The sequence below is a fragment of the Drosophila serrata genome, unplaced genomic scaffold, assembly GCF_035046125.1.
Source record: "Drosophila serrata isolate PLE 108 unplaced genomic scaffold, ASM3504612v1 contig_249, whole genome shotgun sequence".
NCBI classification, from domain to species: Eukaryota; Metazoa; Arthropoda; class Insecta; order Diptera; family Drosophilidae; genus Drosophila; species Drosophila serrata.
The window spans coordinates 2,978,406-2,998,157 of NW_028257147.1; the positions used below are offsets into that span (position 1 = coordinate 2,978,406).

General features: G+C 38.4%; 3 protein-coding genes and 1 long non-coding RNA gene across 4 annotated transcripts; 1 reads left to right on the plus strand and 3 right to left on the minus strand.

Moving 5' to 3' along the window:
• Positions 1-6,965: 6,965 nt before the first annotated feature.
• Positions 6,966-12,714, plus strand: LOC110182276 (trypsin delta). Its single transcript, XM_020950294.2, has 3 exons — positions 6,966-7,019; positions 9,513-10,094; positions 11,952-12,714. The coding sequence occupies exons 1-3, from the start codon at positions 6,966-6,968 to the stop codon at positions 12,702-12,704; spliced, it is 1,389 nt and encodes a 462-aa protein (XP_020805953.2). The 3' UTR covers positions 12,705-12,714.
• LOC110182293 (trypsin alpha-like) lies at positions 10,788-11,952 on the minus strand. The gene has a single exon (XM_020950312.2). The coding sequence runs from the start codon at positions 11,606-11,608 to the stop codon at positions 10,811-10,813; it is 798 nt and encodes a 265-aa protein (XP_020805971.2). The 5' UTR covers positions 11,609-11,952; the 3' UTR covers positions 10,788-10,810.
• A 1,304-nt stretch (positions 12,715-14,018) lies between the features above and the next one.
• On the minus strand, positions 14,019-14,791 carry LOC110182297 (trypsin alpha-like). The gene is made up of 2 exons (XM_086832323.1): positions 14,564-14,791; positions 14,019-14,520 (listed from the first exon to the last, which is right to left on the minus strand). Exons 1-2 carry the CDS (start codon positions 14,789-14,791, stop codon positions 14,041-14,043), a joined length of 708 nt encoding a protein of 235 aa, XP_086688449.1. The 3' UTR covers positions 14,019-14,040.
• Positions 14,792-19,039: 4,248 nt separating this feature from the next.
• LOC110182282 (uncharacterized) lies at positions 19,040-19,454 on the minus strand. The gene is made up of 2 exons (XR_002319554.2): positions 19,192-19,454; positions 19,040-19,136 (listed from the first exon to the last, which is right to left on the minus strand). It is a non-coding gene; the product is annotated as an uncharacterized LOC110182282 (long non-coding RNA).
• Between the last annotated feature and the right edge of the window lie 298 nt (positions 19,455-19,752).

Below are 19,752 nucleotides of genomic sequence, written 5' to 3' on the forward strand. Positions count from 1 at the left end.
GAATCGCAATGTCGTTATTGGCCAGATGCATCAGGTCTGCATATACTGTCAGGCTCTCAAATTCAAAAACGAACCAAAAGGATTGTGTTGCGCTTCCGGGAAAGTGAAATTGCCTCAACTTGAAGCACCACCAGAGCCTCTGCACTTTCTATTCGCTGGATCTACTGCTGAATCGAAGCATTTCCTGTCGAACATTAGGAAATACAACTCTTGCTTTCAAATGACGTCATTTGGTGCGGAAATTATAACTGCGCAATTCATGCCAACTTTTAAAATCAAAGGACAAATCTATCATAAAGCCGGTTCCCTGCTTCCGTTCCAAGACAGCGAACACAAATTTCTTCAAATGTACTTCATTGGTGATGATGGAGATGAAGTAGATGCACGTTATGGAATCAATAAATCGCTGAAGAGGCCAATTATTTCGCAGCTACAGAATCTTTTTCACGAACGGAACAATTTGGTGCGTTTATTCAAAACAGCAATCGATATGATGCCTTCGGATACCCATAAAATTGTCATTCATGCAGACAAAACGCCTGCTGGAGAACATATCAGGAGATATAATGCTCCAACTATAGACGAAGTGGCAATTGTCATAGTCGGGGATCAGTTTCAACCTCGAGATATTGTTCTCCGTCGACGAAACGATCGATTGGTAAACGTCGCAGAAACTCACCGTTGTTACGATGCTTTGCAGTATCCACTAATCTTCTGGGATGGTGCCGATGGATACCATTTCAATGTGACTTATTTCTTATGCGTTCAACCACAATATGCCACAGAGAAACGTGGCAGTCCATTTGGAGAATGGTCAACGTGTCTATTTCACAGAAAAAAATGTGCAAGAAAGAGTCCTGAATCGGCCAGCGACAACTCTGACTGCCTTCTTCACCTTATGCCAGGAAGATGATTTTGCCAGAACCTTGATATATTCAGAAGTGCCCTCTTAACCATAATATGCCCGTGCGAAGCCGGGACGGGCCGGCTAGTTTTATATATAAAATAATGAAGTTTCTTCATGAGATTAAAGTAGAAACAAGTTTTAGCTTTAACTTAAAGTGTAATTCATCGTATTTAAAGATTTCTCAGTTGGTTTATGTATATTGCATATATTGTACAATAAATATTAATTTTTGAAACCAAACTATATTTTCTAAAATGTTTCATTTCATTTTTGAAGTCTCCCTTACACACTTCTGTTCCAGATTTTTTATTTAATTATTTATTTAAGCTAAAAGAAATCTTAGCAAAAAAAACGTAGTACATTAGTGAAAGTTCCTGCATTATTTTCCTGTGTAGTTAGTCTCTTCTCCCCCCGACTTGATCCCCTGGAATCTGCTGTCACTCTGCCTGCATCCATTTGGCGCTGCACAACGTTGAGTGAATTCCAGGTTGCATGCACCTTTTGCCTCCACCTGGAGCTACCTGACTGCCTGCCTGCCGATTTCTGGGAGCCTGTTCGAAGTGCCACCTCCTGGCATGGCAGGAGGACGCAGGTGTCGGACGAAGGGGTACATGGCCAAAGGACTGAGTGCCCCTCTTTGTCTATTCAATTGAGCGGGTTACACTGCGTTGGAGATCGCCTTTCCTCCGGCTAAATGGCCTGGCCCAGGCCCAGGCTCCACTTTTTTTTTATTGGCTTTGAGTTTCGATGCAATAAACTTGGCTAAAAGTTCTCACGTCAATCGGTTGCGGGGATTTTCCCACAGGCTGCCAACAAAGTGGATGTGAAAAGTGCGTGTATGTGAAAGGTGGGTGATGATGATGATGATGATGATGATGTGGGTAGAGACTGTGCGGAATGGCAATGGATTTTAAACTAAAACTTGGCAATTTGTTCAAGTAGCTGTTAATGTGGCTTAAAAGGAAAACATGCTAGAATATTATAGGATTTAACTTTGTTACAAAGTTATAATATTTCCACGTTTTAATATAATAAAGACACTTGTATTCTTTTACATTTTTGCTTAGATTTTTATTAAGAATACGACTAAACTCTATATCACATCACTTCCTGTTTAAAAATATTTCCATATGTTATCAATTAATTGAGAAAACAATAAATGAATTATCCAAAAAACGAAATTGCAGTTCAATATACATTTAAAGAGAAAACTATTTCATTTTTCTGCTGCACTGAATGGCACTATTTTTTTGCATTTGAAATCGCTTTCATTGCACTATGGTCCAGAAGTTGATTTTTTTGGCATAAATTCAAAATTTTCATGTTTATATTTTGTATTTTTGATTTAAAATTATTAAAGTTAAAATATCAAACATAAACAAAACTAAGAAAATATGCTTTACAAGCTTCTCTGAAGTTTTTTATGAGCTTTCGAAACCACACAATCGAATAGCTGTTTGGTAATAAGAAATTGGCGGCAAATTGCTGTGTTTACTTTTTTACGTGAAAATAAAAATTCTTTGTCCGAACAAACTATTGATAGTAATGGAAATTGTAAATCAAGGTATGTATTTTTTACTGAATATAGTCTGTTAATGTGTAGTCTTAGTGTTTGTGTTTTGTTTAATGTTCAATTTATGTGTATTTTCTATAGAAAATTAACATGCGTCCCTTGTGTTTCGTGGAAAAAATCTAACGACCTGACGGCTGCTGACAAAAACTAATTACTTCAGTTTGTACTAAAATATGTCGTTCTTTATCGGTAATTAACAACTTTTCCCCGTTCGTCCCCCTTTTCACGCAATTCCGCAATATTTAGCGACGTTCGAATTTCGCCATAGCGATCTCTTCGATATTTGGCTCAGCAATAATCGCAAAATATCATCTGTGTTAGATTGCATTTATGAGAAAATGAGCCATTACCACGTCGAAGATGATAAAAAATTAGAAATCAATAAAAAAAAACAAGTAATTTTGAATCAATTATTAAAAAAATGACTACCAAAATGCAACTATATGGTCGAACGTTTTCAGGAAAAAATGTATGCATAAATACCCGTGGTGCCCCATGTCACCAATGATTCACAAAATATTAGTCCACGGTTTTCAAATAAATAATTCAACGTTAGTTCCACTAGGATGCTTAGGCGAAAATGCTTCAGAAGCCCGCAATTAAATCTATAAAAAAGACCGACTCTCACACGCAAGGAAAAATAGCCGAATCAATACTATGACTGACATTTTCCACAGGGCGATCGATTCCTCGGATCCGTTACTATCTAGTGTCTGTTTAAGGGAAAGAGAACGAAAAAACACCAAAAAAAGCAATTCCCAAAGAAGTATTAAGCCTTCTGGAGCTGCCGTCAACCGAGAACAACATCCCATTTGAAAAGGAATTGCAATCTGATTGTGATTCGGATGACGACTTGAACGAAGGCAGCTCAATAATACTAGAAGAAGAAGAATAAGAATATAATGTTTAAGACAAAACCCATACATAACATATACATATGTATATATATAAATGTAAGTATATTGTCTGAATTCAGCTTCATACTCAATTTCTAATTATAATACTACGAATCTGTTCGTATGGGAGGCAATAGAGGGCGTGGTCTCACAGACTCAAAAGTTTTTTTTTACATTATTGTCTTTCTGAAAAATTATAATGTGCAAAGTTTTAGATCTGTAACTCTATTTTTTGAATTTATGCCAAAAAAATTGACTTCTGGACCATAGTGCATTGGCAAAGGCAGATGCCAGTTTTTATTATGCTCATCAAATGGTTATAATTCAATTTTTCCAATCGAGAAAATCGCAGCACGAACCGATGTTCGCATACGTTAAATAAATGGCGAAATCCATAAGCACCATGGGACGCGCCCCCAAAATCCAACCAATTTCCATGGTTTTCCATGGGTGGCCAACTCCCAAAACGAGTGAAACAATCGTCCATTTTCAAGTCAGGGCCATAAATCATTGTGCCATTGCATTTGGTTGCATTGAAAGTTTTCATTTTCCCCCTTTGGCCTTTGTGCCATTTCCATTTAGTTTTGTTCGACGGCCGGAAGAAGGAAAAAGGGAAAAAGGGTTTCCCACGTTTTCTTGTTTTTTATTTAATACAGTTGACAGGCCCACATTAATCATACGCACTGTGTGCACATCGTGTGTGTGTTTTTGTGTTTTTGTGTGCACAGAAAATGTTTCTTTAAAAGCCTGCCCAAGAAATTTGTTGACATTTATTAAAACAATAAACAAATCAGGGCAGACCAAAAACCCACAAAAAGTATATGGTGAGGGAGTGGAAAAAGTGTAAACGCTGTGGGGAATTTCCACACATATACATGAGAATCACGTTCGGTGCATAAATATTTTAATTCTACCGAAAATTTGCTGATAGTTTTATGGACTCTCTCTCTCTTGGAAGACATGACCGAGAAATGCATTTCTATATATGTATGTTGGTTTTTATTTTTATTTATTTTCCTCAAAGCTGTTGACTGGCAAATAATTTATGCGCCTGCCTTGAATTTCAATTTATTTCACAATTTCCGCCCAGCAAAACAAAAACATTCGCCCAAGAAGATAAATTCAGGGACAAATGAAAAGTTAAAATTATTATTGTGCGTAAGTGAAAGCCTAATGGTTTGCGTTAAGCCTTCAGATGCGATCAAAGCGGATTTCAACAGTAATTGAATAAAGAGCAACCAATTAGGATTCTTAAAAAGATTATTTGATTATTTTGTGTGCAATTTGTTAGGAAAATATGATTCCTTTGTGCATTTTGTACACTCGACAAGTTGACTTCCCCTAAAGAAAAGTAATTTGTCACAAAATAAACTTCCATGGCAACCCCACAAAAGAAATCTCTCTCAAAGAAAGGAAACAGGAGTCGACGATGCATCAAATTTAAACAAACATATGTAAATATTTATTTACTCTCGCAATAGTTGCATTCATTCCCCTTGAGAACGAGAGAAAACTGAAGGTCCTCGTCCTGCCATGTCTTTCCGAGTTTTTCTCCCATCCCCCTGTCTTTTTTTTTTGCAACTTTCCGAACAGAAGGAACTGGGGGAAATTTTCGATTACCCACTTTTCCCCACTTACCTTTACCCTTCTGTGTTCAGTTTCCTGTTTGCCAACTCCCGCTGCACTCTTACCAAGTGCGCTCCATTGGGATGCAATTAAATACTCCGCATGAGCGGACAAATAGCAGTAGCTGCTCCTTGGGAAAGTAACGTAAAAATACCCTGGGAAAGCGGAGGAAAACAATATTTGTATTGGTTCGCTTTGTGAGCTCCTTGGACCTGTTTGTCATCTCGTGATTCTCCCATTGCAATGGTTGCAGTCTACTAGCATTTAATTAAAAAGCCAAAGGTTACATACCAGCTATTGAATTTTATACAGTTTGTTTGACTTTTCTGGGGTGTTAGTTTTGTGGTTAATTGGAACCTTTGAGTGGCTTCGATCAAATATATGGAGAAATAATGGAAATTTTACCTTTGTCAAGCATTCAAGATCTTGTAGAGTTGTTCAGGATGTCTAATTATATATGAATTTATAATTTATTAATTATTATTTATGATAAATCCAAGCAAGTGACAAGCACATGGTATTTGAGAAGTTTTCTTGCACTTCTATTTAAATATTCATTTTAAAAGTTGCCTGCTTGCATTTGGGATTGTTTTCGGGGTGTCCTGGTACAAGGATAGCAGCAGCAGCAGCTGTTGATTCGCTGCGTTGACATATTTTAATTTATAATGCAATCGCTGGCTCGGATCGGTGCTCCTTTTGGGGGCACCATGTCCCCACAGGGGCGAAGCCTTTAGCAGTTGCCCAACCCACCATAAAGATGTGTGCGTGTTTCAACAAATACACAGAGAGAAAATGCTAAATAATTATGTCTTAAGATAATATATAATTTATATTTGAGTTAAGTTTGTTTTGGAAGAGAATCCCAGAACATTTTTTACCGTGACAAAGCTGAAATGGATATGGCTAAGCACGCGTGTTGTGTCTATCCCTCGGATTCTCCGTTTCTCCGCTTCTCTGTGAGTGTTTGCTCTCGTGAGATTTACAACGTGACAGCGCACAAGTCCAAAAGTGGTAATGCAATGGGGCTCTAAAGGGGATCCAACCAAGGGGGGAAACTTCGGATGGGAGGAGAAGACCCCTTGGGTTGACCCAGGGGCTTGCACCTGGGGAAATGGAATGACTTCGACGACGACGACAGCGACACGTGCCAAGGACACTGATTTATATGTTTTCCATTTTTGTTTTATTAGCGGCCTCTCGTATCTCTTGCCGATTTTCCTCCGCTTTCCCTTCTCTCTCTCTCTCTCTCTCTCTCTGTTGGGGGAAAAACGTGCGTGGAATTAATGAGGCCTTTCCGCTATCTCATTCCGCCAGCTGAAAGCTGGGAAAAACTATTTCCACCACACACTTTAAAGCGGTCTGCTGAATGGGCGAATTAAAATGAGCATGAAATAATCATAAATTGCGCATTGGCGCATTAAAATTTCCATCGCTTAAAGTCAAGCTTCCATTTGCCAGACGATTGAGAGACCCGCGTAGGGAAATGGAAAATGGGGGGAAAATGGTGGGGAAAATGAGGGAGGCGGGTCAGACAGTTACCCGACAGCTGTGGGCGCGACGCTGGCGGGCAATGGAATGAATAGGTAAGGCGGAAGCTGGCAGCTACGGCACCGGAAATGGCTGCGTATATCCTGGGATAGGAAGCCATCGCAATCGCCATCGCTGGCAATAGTTTTGTGGTGCTTTTGGTCGCAGTTGCATTTGTGTTTTACGATATGAATAGATCGGAGATTGCCAGGGGGAATACAGCAGGGCAAGGGCTTCACCAAAGCTGCGTGCCTTGGGGTGTTCTGAATTAATATAACGCTTTCAGTTCTTTTTGAAATACTAAATAATTTTCCAGACAATAAAAGTAGCAAATGATATAATATCTAAATAAACTATATTTAATAGTTTGTATTTTCTTAATGATTAAATCTTTCGAAATTCCCTGTCATGTTATAGAAAATATTCTGCCAAAAATATGTTCCTCCATTTCAGACATTTAATTTCAATAAAATACAGAAGCAACTTCATTATTTTTCCCCAGCAAACTGTATTAAAAATTAGTAATATATTATAATCAGATTTTCCTGGTATTTTGAACCATTCTGAACAACCCAAGTCCGTTGCTTCCATCGCCTCTTTATCAGGCTGCGACCAGCAAACATCCGACTGGCCAACCCGTTGAACAAAGCCAGAAAACCGCGGCGAGATTTTCATTTCAATTTGCTGCCAAAAATGCCCACAGATGTGCAGGGCGATTTTCCCTGGATATGGGGGGACAGGGGGACAGAGGGTGGCAGGAATATACAGCATCCTGAAAACAGGAGCCCAGTAGACACGCAGTGGTTTGGTTTGCTCGTTGGCCAATTTAGTTTTAACGTTGCAGCTGCTGCTTGTGTTATCATTCAATTGCCGCCTCCACTGAAATTTGGAAAATGCCAGTTAGTAGAGGTGGAAAATGCAGGAGATGAAGGTTCAGGAGATAGGTGGGATATTATCTTAGGTAGGAGAAAGAATCACAGAAATCTTTTAATAAACGCAGGTTATTAAAACTTATTTATTTATTACTATTTAAAGTGGGAACCTCAAAATGGAAACATATATTAAAAACCTATAACAACTACACTAAAGTCACTGCAATTTCAAACTCATGAGTCATGACATTTCTATCTTCTTGTATTAATTCCATACCAACTCCCTTCCGTTTTCTTTTCCAAGTGCATCAGATTAGTGTCCATAACTATGAGTAATGACCATACCGGCCAGTAGCTTCCATCTCCCCAGCCGTGAAGGGCTTTCACCGGATTCTGGTCGGGTTTAATTGGGCGAGGGCGATGCTCACTTGGTGCAAGCCACTTGACTTGCCGGCTGAGCAGCAGCTTTCGATGGGAACGCTTCGCCAAATTAGCCTAACTAACCCCAGGGCAGTAAACTTGGCCCAAACCCGACCCGTACCCGTACCTACCTCCCTGGCCATCCAGCTCACGTTCTCACCTCGACCAAAAGGACGATAGCTGTTGACAAGGACAACGGCCTCCAGGGCATTTCGAAGCAGCGTCAAGTGCATGACTATCTGATTGCAGTCCATGCGAATTTTCGCCGGCCCGGAAAAGCGTTTAAACCATTGAATTGCGTGGAGGAAAACGTGCTTGGAATTTAAGCTGTACACAGAGAAAATATATACGAGAATGTTATATTTGAATATTAGTATAATGAGACCCAGTAGAGACAAATACATTTCAATTTCATATTTAAGATTTGGGTGTGGTGAGTACATAATTTTAAGAAATGTATTGTAACAGCATACAAATATTTGAACATTTTTAAATAATTCTTCTTGAACAACCAATGAGTTTCCTTAAAATATTTCCTAGCGTAAAAACCAATAATCAAAGTCTTATAAAATTTCTCCCAAAATTTTCCCTGTGTTTCCCCAAAATAGAATCTAATCCCAATTCCGCAAAGAGCTCCCTCGTCTGCATACCAAATTGTTTTAATACAATAACATTTTTCAAACAAAACTTCTTTTGGCGGCCGCATTGGTTATGAGTCAGCATTTTAAATTTTTTGTTTACAGCCTCGAGGGTTATCCAAAAGTCTGGCAAGTAATTGTATTAAAAAAAAACAGCAAAATGAGAAAAATATAAAAAAAATGCACTTGGCCAAAAGAACTAACTACATCAGCAACAAGGATGCCACGAACTCGATAACATTTTAGCTGGATAAACAAATTTCTTCGGCTAGCGAGCAAGAGCAAAGCAAATATGAAATTCCATTAATTTGATGGATGCTCCGGGCGGTGAAAAGTGGGGAAAATTTATATATACATATCTATATATATGTGTGTGACAGGATTTTGAATATAATATTTGGCACCCTACGGGGCGTATGATTAATGCAATTTTCGGTCGCCAAAAGGCAACTCATTGTCCGGACAAACACAATGGATTTATTAATGAAGAACCAATATGCATTCTAATATCAAATTTCCATTATTATATGTACATATATCGGTTGACCTTGAATGGAAGTACATCGAAATTAATGAAAATACCTCAAAGATTAAGGTTGCTGCAGCTCCAAGAATGAGCTAACATTGTTTAAATTGAATTGTTAGGTTTTATGTAAGTTGAAAACACTTATTTAATTTTATCTTACAAGACATTTTAAGCAAGCTCATAAATGTATAGCTTTACTGCTAATTGTCGTTTATCTTTCTCATTTACCTAAGAAATATGAAAGCCAAATAGAAAGGGGAAATATTTATATTTAAGTCTATGTTTTCTTAAGGCAGTTCCCTATAAAAGAGTGGGCCTACCATCACTCAAAACACAGTTTTTTACTCTATACAGAAATAAGCTTAGAAATGCCTTTGCTGTTTAGTTTTCTCTGGATCTCGTTAGTATCCTTGCTTACTGCAAATCCTGACATTTCCGTACCGCAGGATCGCATACTCGGTGGCCACGATACGGAAATCGATGAAGCTCCCTGGCAGGTGTCCTTGCAAAAGAATGGTATACATAACTGCGGTGGATCCATCTACAGTCAAACAATTATTATAACCGCTGCGCACTGTGTTCACGGTTTGAAGACAGGAATACTCTCGATACGAGCGGGATCCTCGAAACACAATTCCGGAGGGATTGTGGTCAAAGTCGCTGCATTTAAATATCACGAGAGATACGACAAGGTGACAATCCACAACGATGTGGCCGTAATTCTATTAAAGGATCCTCTCGCTTTGAGTCCATATATCCAATCCATTCCTCTGGCTGAAACGGATCCAGCCGAAGGATCGCAGGCCCTATCAACTGGTTGGGGTTCCACCGGCCTGTTTACTCCTATACATCTTCAGGGCGTGGACCTTAAGATCGAGAGCAAGAGTTTTTGTAGATTGAAGTATCCCTTTAGGGTCTATAAAACTGACATCTGTGCAGGACACCTTGGCAAGGCCGTGTGTAGGGGGGATTCGGGTGGACCCCTCGTAGTGAATGGTAAATTGGTGGGAATTGTGTCCAGAAGCGGAAATATATTATGTCTGGCTAGTGGACTTTATGTCAGTGTTGCCCATTACCGAAAGTGGATTTTGAGGACAATTGAATCTTTTTAAAAATTCCACCTTTTTACTATAAATATTTGTAAAATTACAAAGTAAAGCAATAATAAAACGCTCTGCTTTTAATAACCAAATAATCATTCAAATTAATTAACTAATTATTAAAAGGTTAATACCTTTTAGTTTAATAAGCAATCCTTAGTCATAAATGACCTCTGAAATAAATAACATTTTGAGCATAAAAAAATACGAATTTTATTGATATTTTTATGAAGTTTTTATTATATTATGTGATAAATATTATTTTATTAATATATATACTCTGGACATTAATATTAAAAAGGAATTAGTAAGTATTTTATCTATATTTTTATAGAACTTATAAAGTTTTTGTTCAGCCAAAAATCGAAACCGATACTCAAATAATCACGACAATCAATATATAAATTAGACCACTAAACAAAAAAAAAGGGTAACATAAATTAAATAACTTATTTCGATCATTTTTCCATAATAACATATTATCTATATATTAAAGTAAAATGTGATTTTATTTATAAAGTTAAAAGATCAATCTATAAAGGTTTACGATTTTTTCGATACTATATTAAGCATAATATAGTACACCTTTCCTCTCGTTATATGTTTCTGCATGTTGAATTTGAGAACTTCTATTTCCAATACTAACATTCGTTAACAGTATTAATAATCCCAAAACCTTCTAGCACAGTTGGAAATGCTCTTTAATAATTTTATGGTTTAAATTTTTAAATTTGCAAGATAGATTTAATGGCATTTAAAAGCCATACGTGATAGTGGGCCACACTGGTATAGATTCCAGCACCAATACAATCCGATGTACCTCCAGAGACAACTCCAACTAATGTATTGTTAAAAACTAAAGGGCCGCCGGAGTCTCCCTTGCATGCCAATAATCCTGGCTTTCCAGCGCAAAATGTATCGTTTGTCATCCAATTCATAGCTTTTCTACAGTCGTCAAAGATTCCAATAGAAATGTTAATGCCTTGCAGAATTTCTGGGCGTACATCTCCAAACTTCGGACTTTTTGTGCGTCCCCAGCCAGTTGATAAAGCCTCTGATCCAGGAGCTGGATTATCTTTAGCCAAAGGAATCGGCCTTATTTGGTTGCTAAATGTAAGTGTCTCCTTTAATTTCATGATACCAATGTCCATTGTGTTCTTATTTAAATCTCTTTTGAAACCCTCGAAGTGCTTTATAGCCGACACCGTAAAAAGATTTTTTCGAGATTTTATGGAAGGCGATCCAGCAACTATTAGAAATTCTTCTGGTAATATAAAACGATATTTAATAGTATTAATATATGTGATCTTTTCATAAAAACAGTGGGCAGCAGTTATAATGATCTTTTCGCTGTATATAGAACCACCACAATGATGTTTTCCTCGAAACTGCAAGGACACCTGCCAGGGAGCCTCTTCTATGTCCATGTTCCTTCCATTAATTATACGATTTTCCGGTTGCGGAGCAAGTCCTGCACAAAGGAAGCCGGCAACCAAAAGCACAAGAAAGCAGCTGATGATCATCTTTACTTTACTCTGTTCCTATTTTGCCGGAAATAGACTTATATATGTAGGAGATGGCTTCTTATTACAAGGGGTTCTATTAACTCAAATATTTTAATATTTTAATTAACTCCAAAGAATAACAAATATCAAGCATTGTCCGAACTTTAATTAATTTTAAATAATTGAAAACCAAATCGAAATTTTGTTTTGTAAACGATTTCTGCAACATTGTAAATTTTCATTAAAATTCCAGTTACAGTTTTTATCTTAAAATGATTGTAATTGGAAGCTAGTAGTTAAACTGAGTGGGTATAAGACAGAGTCTCTCTTTGCCTAAAATTACTTAGAGATTTGACTTTAGTTCAAAATGTACATCCAGTGGATAGTCCTGATCGCCAGTTTTGGCCAGATCTTTGCCGGATGGACTCCAGAACGGATTGTGGGAGGTCAATCGGTGAAGATTTCATCCGTTCCCTGGCAGGCTTCCCTTCAGGTATGGGGAGAACACGATTGTGGAGCTGTCATCTATAGTAAGCAGGTCCTTATTACGGCTGCTCACTGTGTCGTAGGCCGCCTTCCCTCCATTCTGACTGTGAGAGTGGGATCATCGCTCTGTAACTCCGGAGGTCAGCTGGTGAATGTGTCCCATTATATTGCCCACGAAGATGAATCCAATGACGTGGCCGTAATTCGACTTCAGAAGCCTCTTAGATTCAATAAGAATGTCAAACCCATTCCACTGGCCAGCACTTCACCAGCATCCGGATCTCTGGCTATTGTTTCCGGATGGGGATCTACAGGTTGGCAAATGGCGGGATCTACAAACCTGCTCGTTGTCAAATTGCCCATTATTGACTATGAAAGCTGCTTGAAGACCCCATACCAGGGTATTACCAACCTCATGATCTGTGCCGCAGCCCCGGGAAAAGATTCCTGCTCCGGGGATTCTGGAGGTCCTTTGGTCTTTGGTGATCAGCTCGTGGGCATTGTGTCCTTTGGTCGTGACTGTGCTCTTCCCACATATCCAGGAGTCTATGCTGATGTGGCTAAGCTTAGGCCTTGGCTTCTGCAGGCAATTAAAAGAATTCAACAAGCCAAGCAGCACATTAAATGATTTTTGAGAGGCTTAACATATTTTTTTTCCAGTCTCAACTAAATTAAAATAAAATATGTAACAAATAAAACAAATAAAGTTCAATTAAAACACTTCTTTTCTTGAAGTTTAAGCTCAATTTTATAGTCCTGCGGCCAAAAAGTTGACTACTTCCTCTAGCTTCTTCCCTTTCTTGTGCATCCTTTCGGGATTCCGCCTTTCTCGGCGATTGTCTGCAACTTAATCTGCCCCTGCTGAGTTTTAGGGCTAGGAAAAGCGATTCCGAGTCATTGGGCAATGCAAACTATGCAATATAATCGCATGATATATGCCTAATCTCTGCTGCAAACTTCCCTGGGAAAAGGAAGCTCCGTAAAAATGCCCCAACCGCTAAGCCAGTGGAGAAGATGGGCTCTGGAGGAGAGTCAATTTCAGCGATTAAATTAAGAATGCATAACTTGCTGGGTTAACAATGTTGCCAGGCGACTATGGAATGGCAAGGGATTGGGGATTGGGAATGGTATAGCTGAGGAAACTATGGTGGCAATTGCCTTGACAGGAGCACGAACGAGGTCCTGATTTTTATATTTTCCATTGCCTTTGCTGCCGCTTCGCAGATCTTTCCGCAAAGAGTGCAGAATAAGGAGAAGTCCTGCAACTCCTGCTACTTATCTGCCATTTCAATTTGCGATTTGTTTGCTGCAGTTACTATTGCACTTAGAAAATTTCACAAAAATATTATAAATAATAATTTAAACAACAATATAATGCAGGAAAAGTTTATAAAATTCCTACTTTAAGTCTATATACAAATATTTATCACTCTTAAAAGTATATCAAGTTTTTCTCTGTGCATATCTGTACACTTCTGCACAATTTCATTCCCCTGCTCAGCCATTGGAAAGGTCGTTTCGGAAGGCATCCTGTTACTGGTTCCTGTTATTCTTCCTGTTTGCTTATTTGTTCGCACTACCGTGCTCCTGGACACGGAGTGTGGAGCATGGAACGTGCCTAAGCCGGGTCCTTTATAAACATCTTGTATAACTGGCGGCAGGAAAGCTTCAACCAACACGGTGTGTATTTGTTTTTAATGCAATTTCTTTTCTGCTGCGCTTTGCTTTGCTTTCTGAAAATAGTTTTCATAAATGCTGTGGCTACAGGACAATAGAGGCCAGTGAGGACTCTGCTTCACCATCCCTATTAATTTGCACAAAGACCAGGACATGTTTCAATAATTATAAACATCAGGACTCCTTTCAATAACATTTATGTAGAAATAACTCCAGAAAAATACTTTAACAATTAAGATTCCTTGTAACAATATCAATATTTATAAATGCGGAAAAGTTTGTTCCTTCTAGTAAGCATATTTGGCAGCAGTTTCCTCGATCCAATCCTTCATCCAAGCGACATTAACATAGACACCCGGTGTCAGGCATCGAAAACCATGAGAAACTATGGCTATTAGTTTTTTGTCTTTCCAGCTAACCAAAGGTCCGCCAGAGTCTCCATGACAAGAACCATTACCATACAGGGAAGCACACATCTCGTGAGCCTTTAAAGGTCTAGGATCTTCGGCCAACAGGACAGCTAAAGCGTTAAATGCTTTTTGGCAACGACAGCGATCTTTTACCGTGACATTTGCTCCCTGCAAATAATCTGGACCTGGCATATTTGGATTAAAACTATTCCCTCCCCAACCGCTGACAATAGCAGGTGTCTCTCCCTCTGGACCTTTATCCGCCAATTCGATGGGCTGTGTGAAATTGTCAAATTTGAGGGGAGAGCTCAGAAAGAGCATTCCAATGTCGTATCCTTTGCGGACTTTGGACCTCCACTACCTGTCCACCGGAACTCTTCTAGGAAGATCCTGCTCGCACCGAGTAATCGTAAGGTAATCCCATACAGTGAGCAGCAGTCAGGACGATATTTTTCTTGTAGACAACACCGCCACAGAGTGCAACTCCTTTAACAAGGACCGCAACTTGCCAAGGGATCTCTTCGATGTTCACGCCATGACCATTAACGATCGTTTCCTCTGGTACTGGGATCCGATTAGCTGACAGCAAACCGATTAGTGATAGAAAAACTATGATTTTTGGAAACATTTTGAATCCTTTCAGTATTTTTATCTTATTTAAGAGTGACTCCTCGCAGTTTTAAGTGACAGTTGCCATCTCTTTTATAGGGTGGTTTAAGTAGACAGCATTTTGTAAAAACTATTTGTCCCGAGATGTATTTTTAATTAAAATTTTTATCTTTTTTCCATAAAATAAAATTGAATAGATAATGTCTAAGGTTCAAGTGTAAGCGCTTAATTTTGACAACCTTCATAATTTATTTAAACTTAATGTAGGAGATAGGGAAAGGGAAACGAAACATTTTTCTTAAAATTAAAATTCTTGAGCATGATCTATTTATAGTATTGTTTTCTAAAGATGTCGCGATCTTTAATTGAATATTTGTAAACGGCTATATAAATTAAATTTCCAGACTCTTAAAATATTAAAAGCACGCTTTTATTAATTATAAAGCTGAAGGTATTTGAAAAAAAATACAAATTAAAGAAGGTTGTCATAAAGTTTCCTAATTTTCCCACCAAAACCATATTTATTGGGTTTTGTTTAATGGCACATACATATTTGCATTCCTTATTAAAATTTAATATGTTAAGTTGTTGATAAAATCACTTCAATTATACTATTAAATAAATAAGAAGTTATTCGAGTGAAAGGAAAGCATGTCTGAAATGTTGTAGGACTTTTGAAAAGCTTTTTTACAATTTACATCGTATTTTTCACATCTGTAATTATGTATTTCTGTTATATTTAAGCCTTACGCCTTTACTTTCACCTTGTTTCTCAGTTAATAAATGTTTTCCTCCTCGCAAAGATAACAAACAAAACCCATATAAGTGCAATTCAAATATAAAGTATATATGTATATATAAAGTACGTATAATTGAATTAATCCCAACTCGCCTTACTCCGCACACTGGCAAAAAAAAGGATGCTTACGAGCACTATTAGCTGACGACAGCACACATGTGCAAACTTTTTTGACCACCGCCCATTAAACACACTCACACACACAAACACAGAAACCATAATGTGCATGCGAAATAAAGAAGGATTAAAAAGCAGAAACAAAACAACAAAACAGGACCTTCCCGGCTCAGGATCTCAGCTGCATTCATGGGCGGTGGCTGGGAGGTCAGAGGACACCATGTGGCGCTGTCGTTATTGCCGGCTTTTAAATGCTTACAAAGTGCGTACTTTGTTATGTGCTTAACTGGCATTAAGGGCGTCGACTGCAAAAACCCCAATCATTAACTTGTCTTGTTAATAAAGAGTGCATTCCATAAAACAAAAACAAAAACAGACAAAACGAAAGCCAAAGCAAATTCAAAGAGGGAACTTTTAACGACTGGACATAAAATGGCTAATTTGCAGTGAATTTCAAAGAACTTTGAGGCCAATTATGCAGTGAAATTAGTATCTTTTTAACATGTTTTAGTTTACTTTGTTTTCTTTCAGAATTATTCGATAAGCAAGTATATATCAAAATACCTTCCAATATTTATTGTTTCCACACAATAAATAACATTTTGCAAACCGAAATCCTTGTGTGCTGCCCAAGATACTTTGTGTAAAAGAAACCGCACGACATACTCGACCTGTCAACATCCTTTCCCCCCAAGGACTCTCTCCTTTTGCTCGTAGGACTCGCATCTGACATGGCCATATATCGTATATTATGCATGCAGTACCAGGCAATGGCCAGAAGAATATTCAAAGCATTTAGCAACTCATTGTCCCTTTCGCCAGCAACAACAGCACAAGCTCAAGACGATGACGATGGGAAAAATGTATTCATGGCTTCTCCCCCAAATTGTATAATTTAAGTTTGCACATAAAATCACACCGCAAAACTTGGGAAAAAGGCCCGAAAAGTAGAAGCCGCAACAACAACAGCACTCAAGTGAACTGACATAGATACGAGTATATGTGAATTGTTAGGGGAGAAATTTCTCAGCATCCAGGGTTGGCAAGGAGACCTCTATATAGCCATGGTTTAAATATATAAATGAGCTGAAAACAATGACAGTTTATCTACGAGAAAAGCCAAAAGTTAGAGCTTAATAATGAGAGGTTGTAGAGTAGATTAGATTAGTTCTTAAAACTATATATATATAACTTGTTTAATTCAGGTTATTTTTTATGTTGTTTGGTTAAAATGTATGGGGCTAAGTACTTATAAATTATTTTCTATATTTCAACACATTTTCCGTCACTTAAAAACCAAAGCCCTAGTCCCTCGATTTCGAAATTGCATTTGTAAAATCTCGAGGCCCTGAAAAAAAATGGTACTTCCCCTAAGCATTTCTACATGTTCCCTATGCCCTTTTACCATTTACTTGAAGACGGCCTCTATTACACAGTTGAGCACACAACGTAACCGAATTTCCCAGCCATTCTGTACACCCACTCACACACACACACACACTCAGACACATCAAATTTAAATATTTTAAAGAGAGAGAAAACCGGACGCAGAAGGACTCCGGGACAGGACATACCGACAGCACACAAAGCACAAAACTTGTGTGCCATAAAAACGCTATAAAATTGCACAAATAGCATCGGAGACGTGGAGATACTGAGACGCTGATATTATCCCGGGCACATACATATGGGAGTGAGTGTGTGTGAAAGTGGCGGAGCATCTCACTTCCTGCTGACCCAAGTGCGTGTGCACATGAACTTTAACGAGTGTGAGAAGGGGAGAGGGTCCTGCAGGTCCTTTTCCCCCCATTGCAATGATGTAAGTCATTGTCAACGCCTTCGTATCGGACTCATTTGCTGGGAATATCTGGGACTCAGCCTTTTGTAACCCTTTGTAACTTGATTTCATTTTAATTTTTCCTTTCTTTTTTGTAAGGGTTTCCTGGGCGACAATCTCACCCACACACATCGGCAAAGTTATGACACTCACACGGTCCATTTTGAGGCGACAAATTGGTCTTCAGGCTGTCCACGAAAAGGATTGGAGAAATTCTTTCTGGCTTGTGCATTTTCCAGTGAATTTCAAAAGGGTCTAATTCCCATCACACCAAGGACCAAAGTCCTTTGGTCATCAGTTACGTAAGGTGTTGCTTACTATGAACTTGGGAGACATTTTGTGGGGGACCTTAATTAGAATGCCATAATGGAAATGCCAACACACACACACACTCATGCCTCATAAATAATTTATGCGCCATGAAAACGAATGGGGGAAAATTTAAATAATCAAAGACAGAGGGACAAAAGGGAATCCCCCAAGGAATACGCACACAATCATCAATCGCAGAGAAATCCATTCCCAGCTAAATCGAAAGGTTTGCAACTATTTTCGGGTCGACAAAAACGGGGGGAGTAAATGATTTTGCATAAAATTTAAGCGTTGGCATTTTCCACCTGAGATTTAACGAGAATCCTTTTATATTCCGGAACCTCAAAAGATTATGCCTGCTTGCAGGGCTTGACTTTCATGTGTCAATTTAGGACATGCCATTACAATAAGTGAGTTGGGAAATATATTAAGCCAATCAATGGATTATGTCAAACATTTAATTGTCTTGACTTGTCAATTTTCCCAAAGAGGCCTAGTCCTGGGGCGATTAAATTTCCATTTAATTAAATAGTTACAATAGTCTTTATTGAGATAATTTGAGTTTAGGGCACAGGTTTATGTTTAGATTTCAGCCTTAAAGACAACAAGGCATGAAAGGAAATTAACTTCCATAAAACCAAAATAAGACGGTATAAAATTTTATTAAAGAAATATAATTTGTAAATATTTTTTTTATATATTAAGAAAACATATTGCACAGGAGTATAGTATGAAATGCTTACATGATCAGTTATTTTATAGTCCAGCCTATATTTTTGTATAAACAATATTCTTCCGCGATTGAAGACTTTGAAAGCAAGCGTGTTTCCCTAATTAATTCAAGAGCCAAGTCTATACAGCTCATTCTTGTGTGATCCTCCTAAAACTTTAAATGCGAAAATGCAACCCGACAAGTTTTTGGGTAGCGAACCGCAAACTCCGCACCCACAACAACGACAACTTTAATTAAGTGGAAATTATGATGCTGTCAGGAAAAGAAAGGAAAGGCGACGGCTGGGATCAGCACGCTTGGTGGGCGGACGCTGGTCACACGTGGCGTATGAATAATGTAAAATCTCAACTAATTAAGCCGAGTAAATGCATTTACAACAACTTGCCCCGGCCTCTGGCCTCTCCAAAAAAGCTGCAATTTTGTGCAGCAACCACAGCCCCCTCCCTGCCCTAGAAGCACCAAAAACAAGTCTGTGCAACATATTGTTTGTTTTAATTAAAAATTTTCGGTCCGCAGAAGGAAAATTATGTATGTGCAACCAGCTTCAGCAGCAGCATAACGCGAAGCTACAAAAACTGCATGTTTATAAGGGATTCGAATGAGGAAATTGAAACGCATTACATTACTTAGTATTCGAATAAACCATCTAGATCCGGAAAATCCATGTCCCCCTCACTGTCTATTCTCTTGTCTTCTTCATTTTCCGGTACAGCTATGGCCATTACCCGCAGTAGCAGCCAAAGAAAAGTAAGGCTATAGACAAGAAACTTCATTTTTGTGCTGCAAATTTTTCAAAATCTTTTTGATGATACTTTATTTGAAATTAAAATTAACGAAAGCACTGTGACAGATTTTTCTATGCCTGTCTTATTCGGAATCGAAATAAAGAACGTTCATGATAGAATCAATTGCATCACGAGTACGTTCATCTGGTCCCTTTCGTTTGCTTTCGCTAATAGGTTGATAGTGAAAAACTCATTACACTACTCTTCAAAGCATGACCAGGAAGTCTTCTTATATCCTTCACTTTGTTTATAAAACCGTGTATTACTGAATCCACTCCATTATCCATGGACTCGTCACTTTGGTCTTCGCTGGGCTCTTCAGTAATCTTAGTTGGTTTCTTGGTGGTTACATCAGGCTGAACGGTTGGTTTAGGGATATCGGTGGCCAACTTCTCAG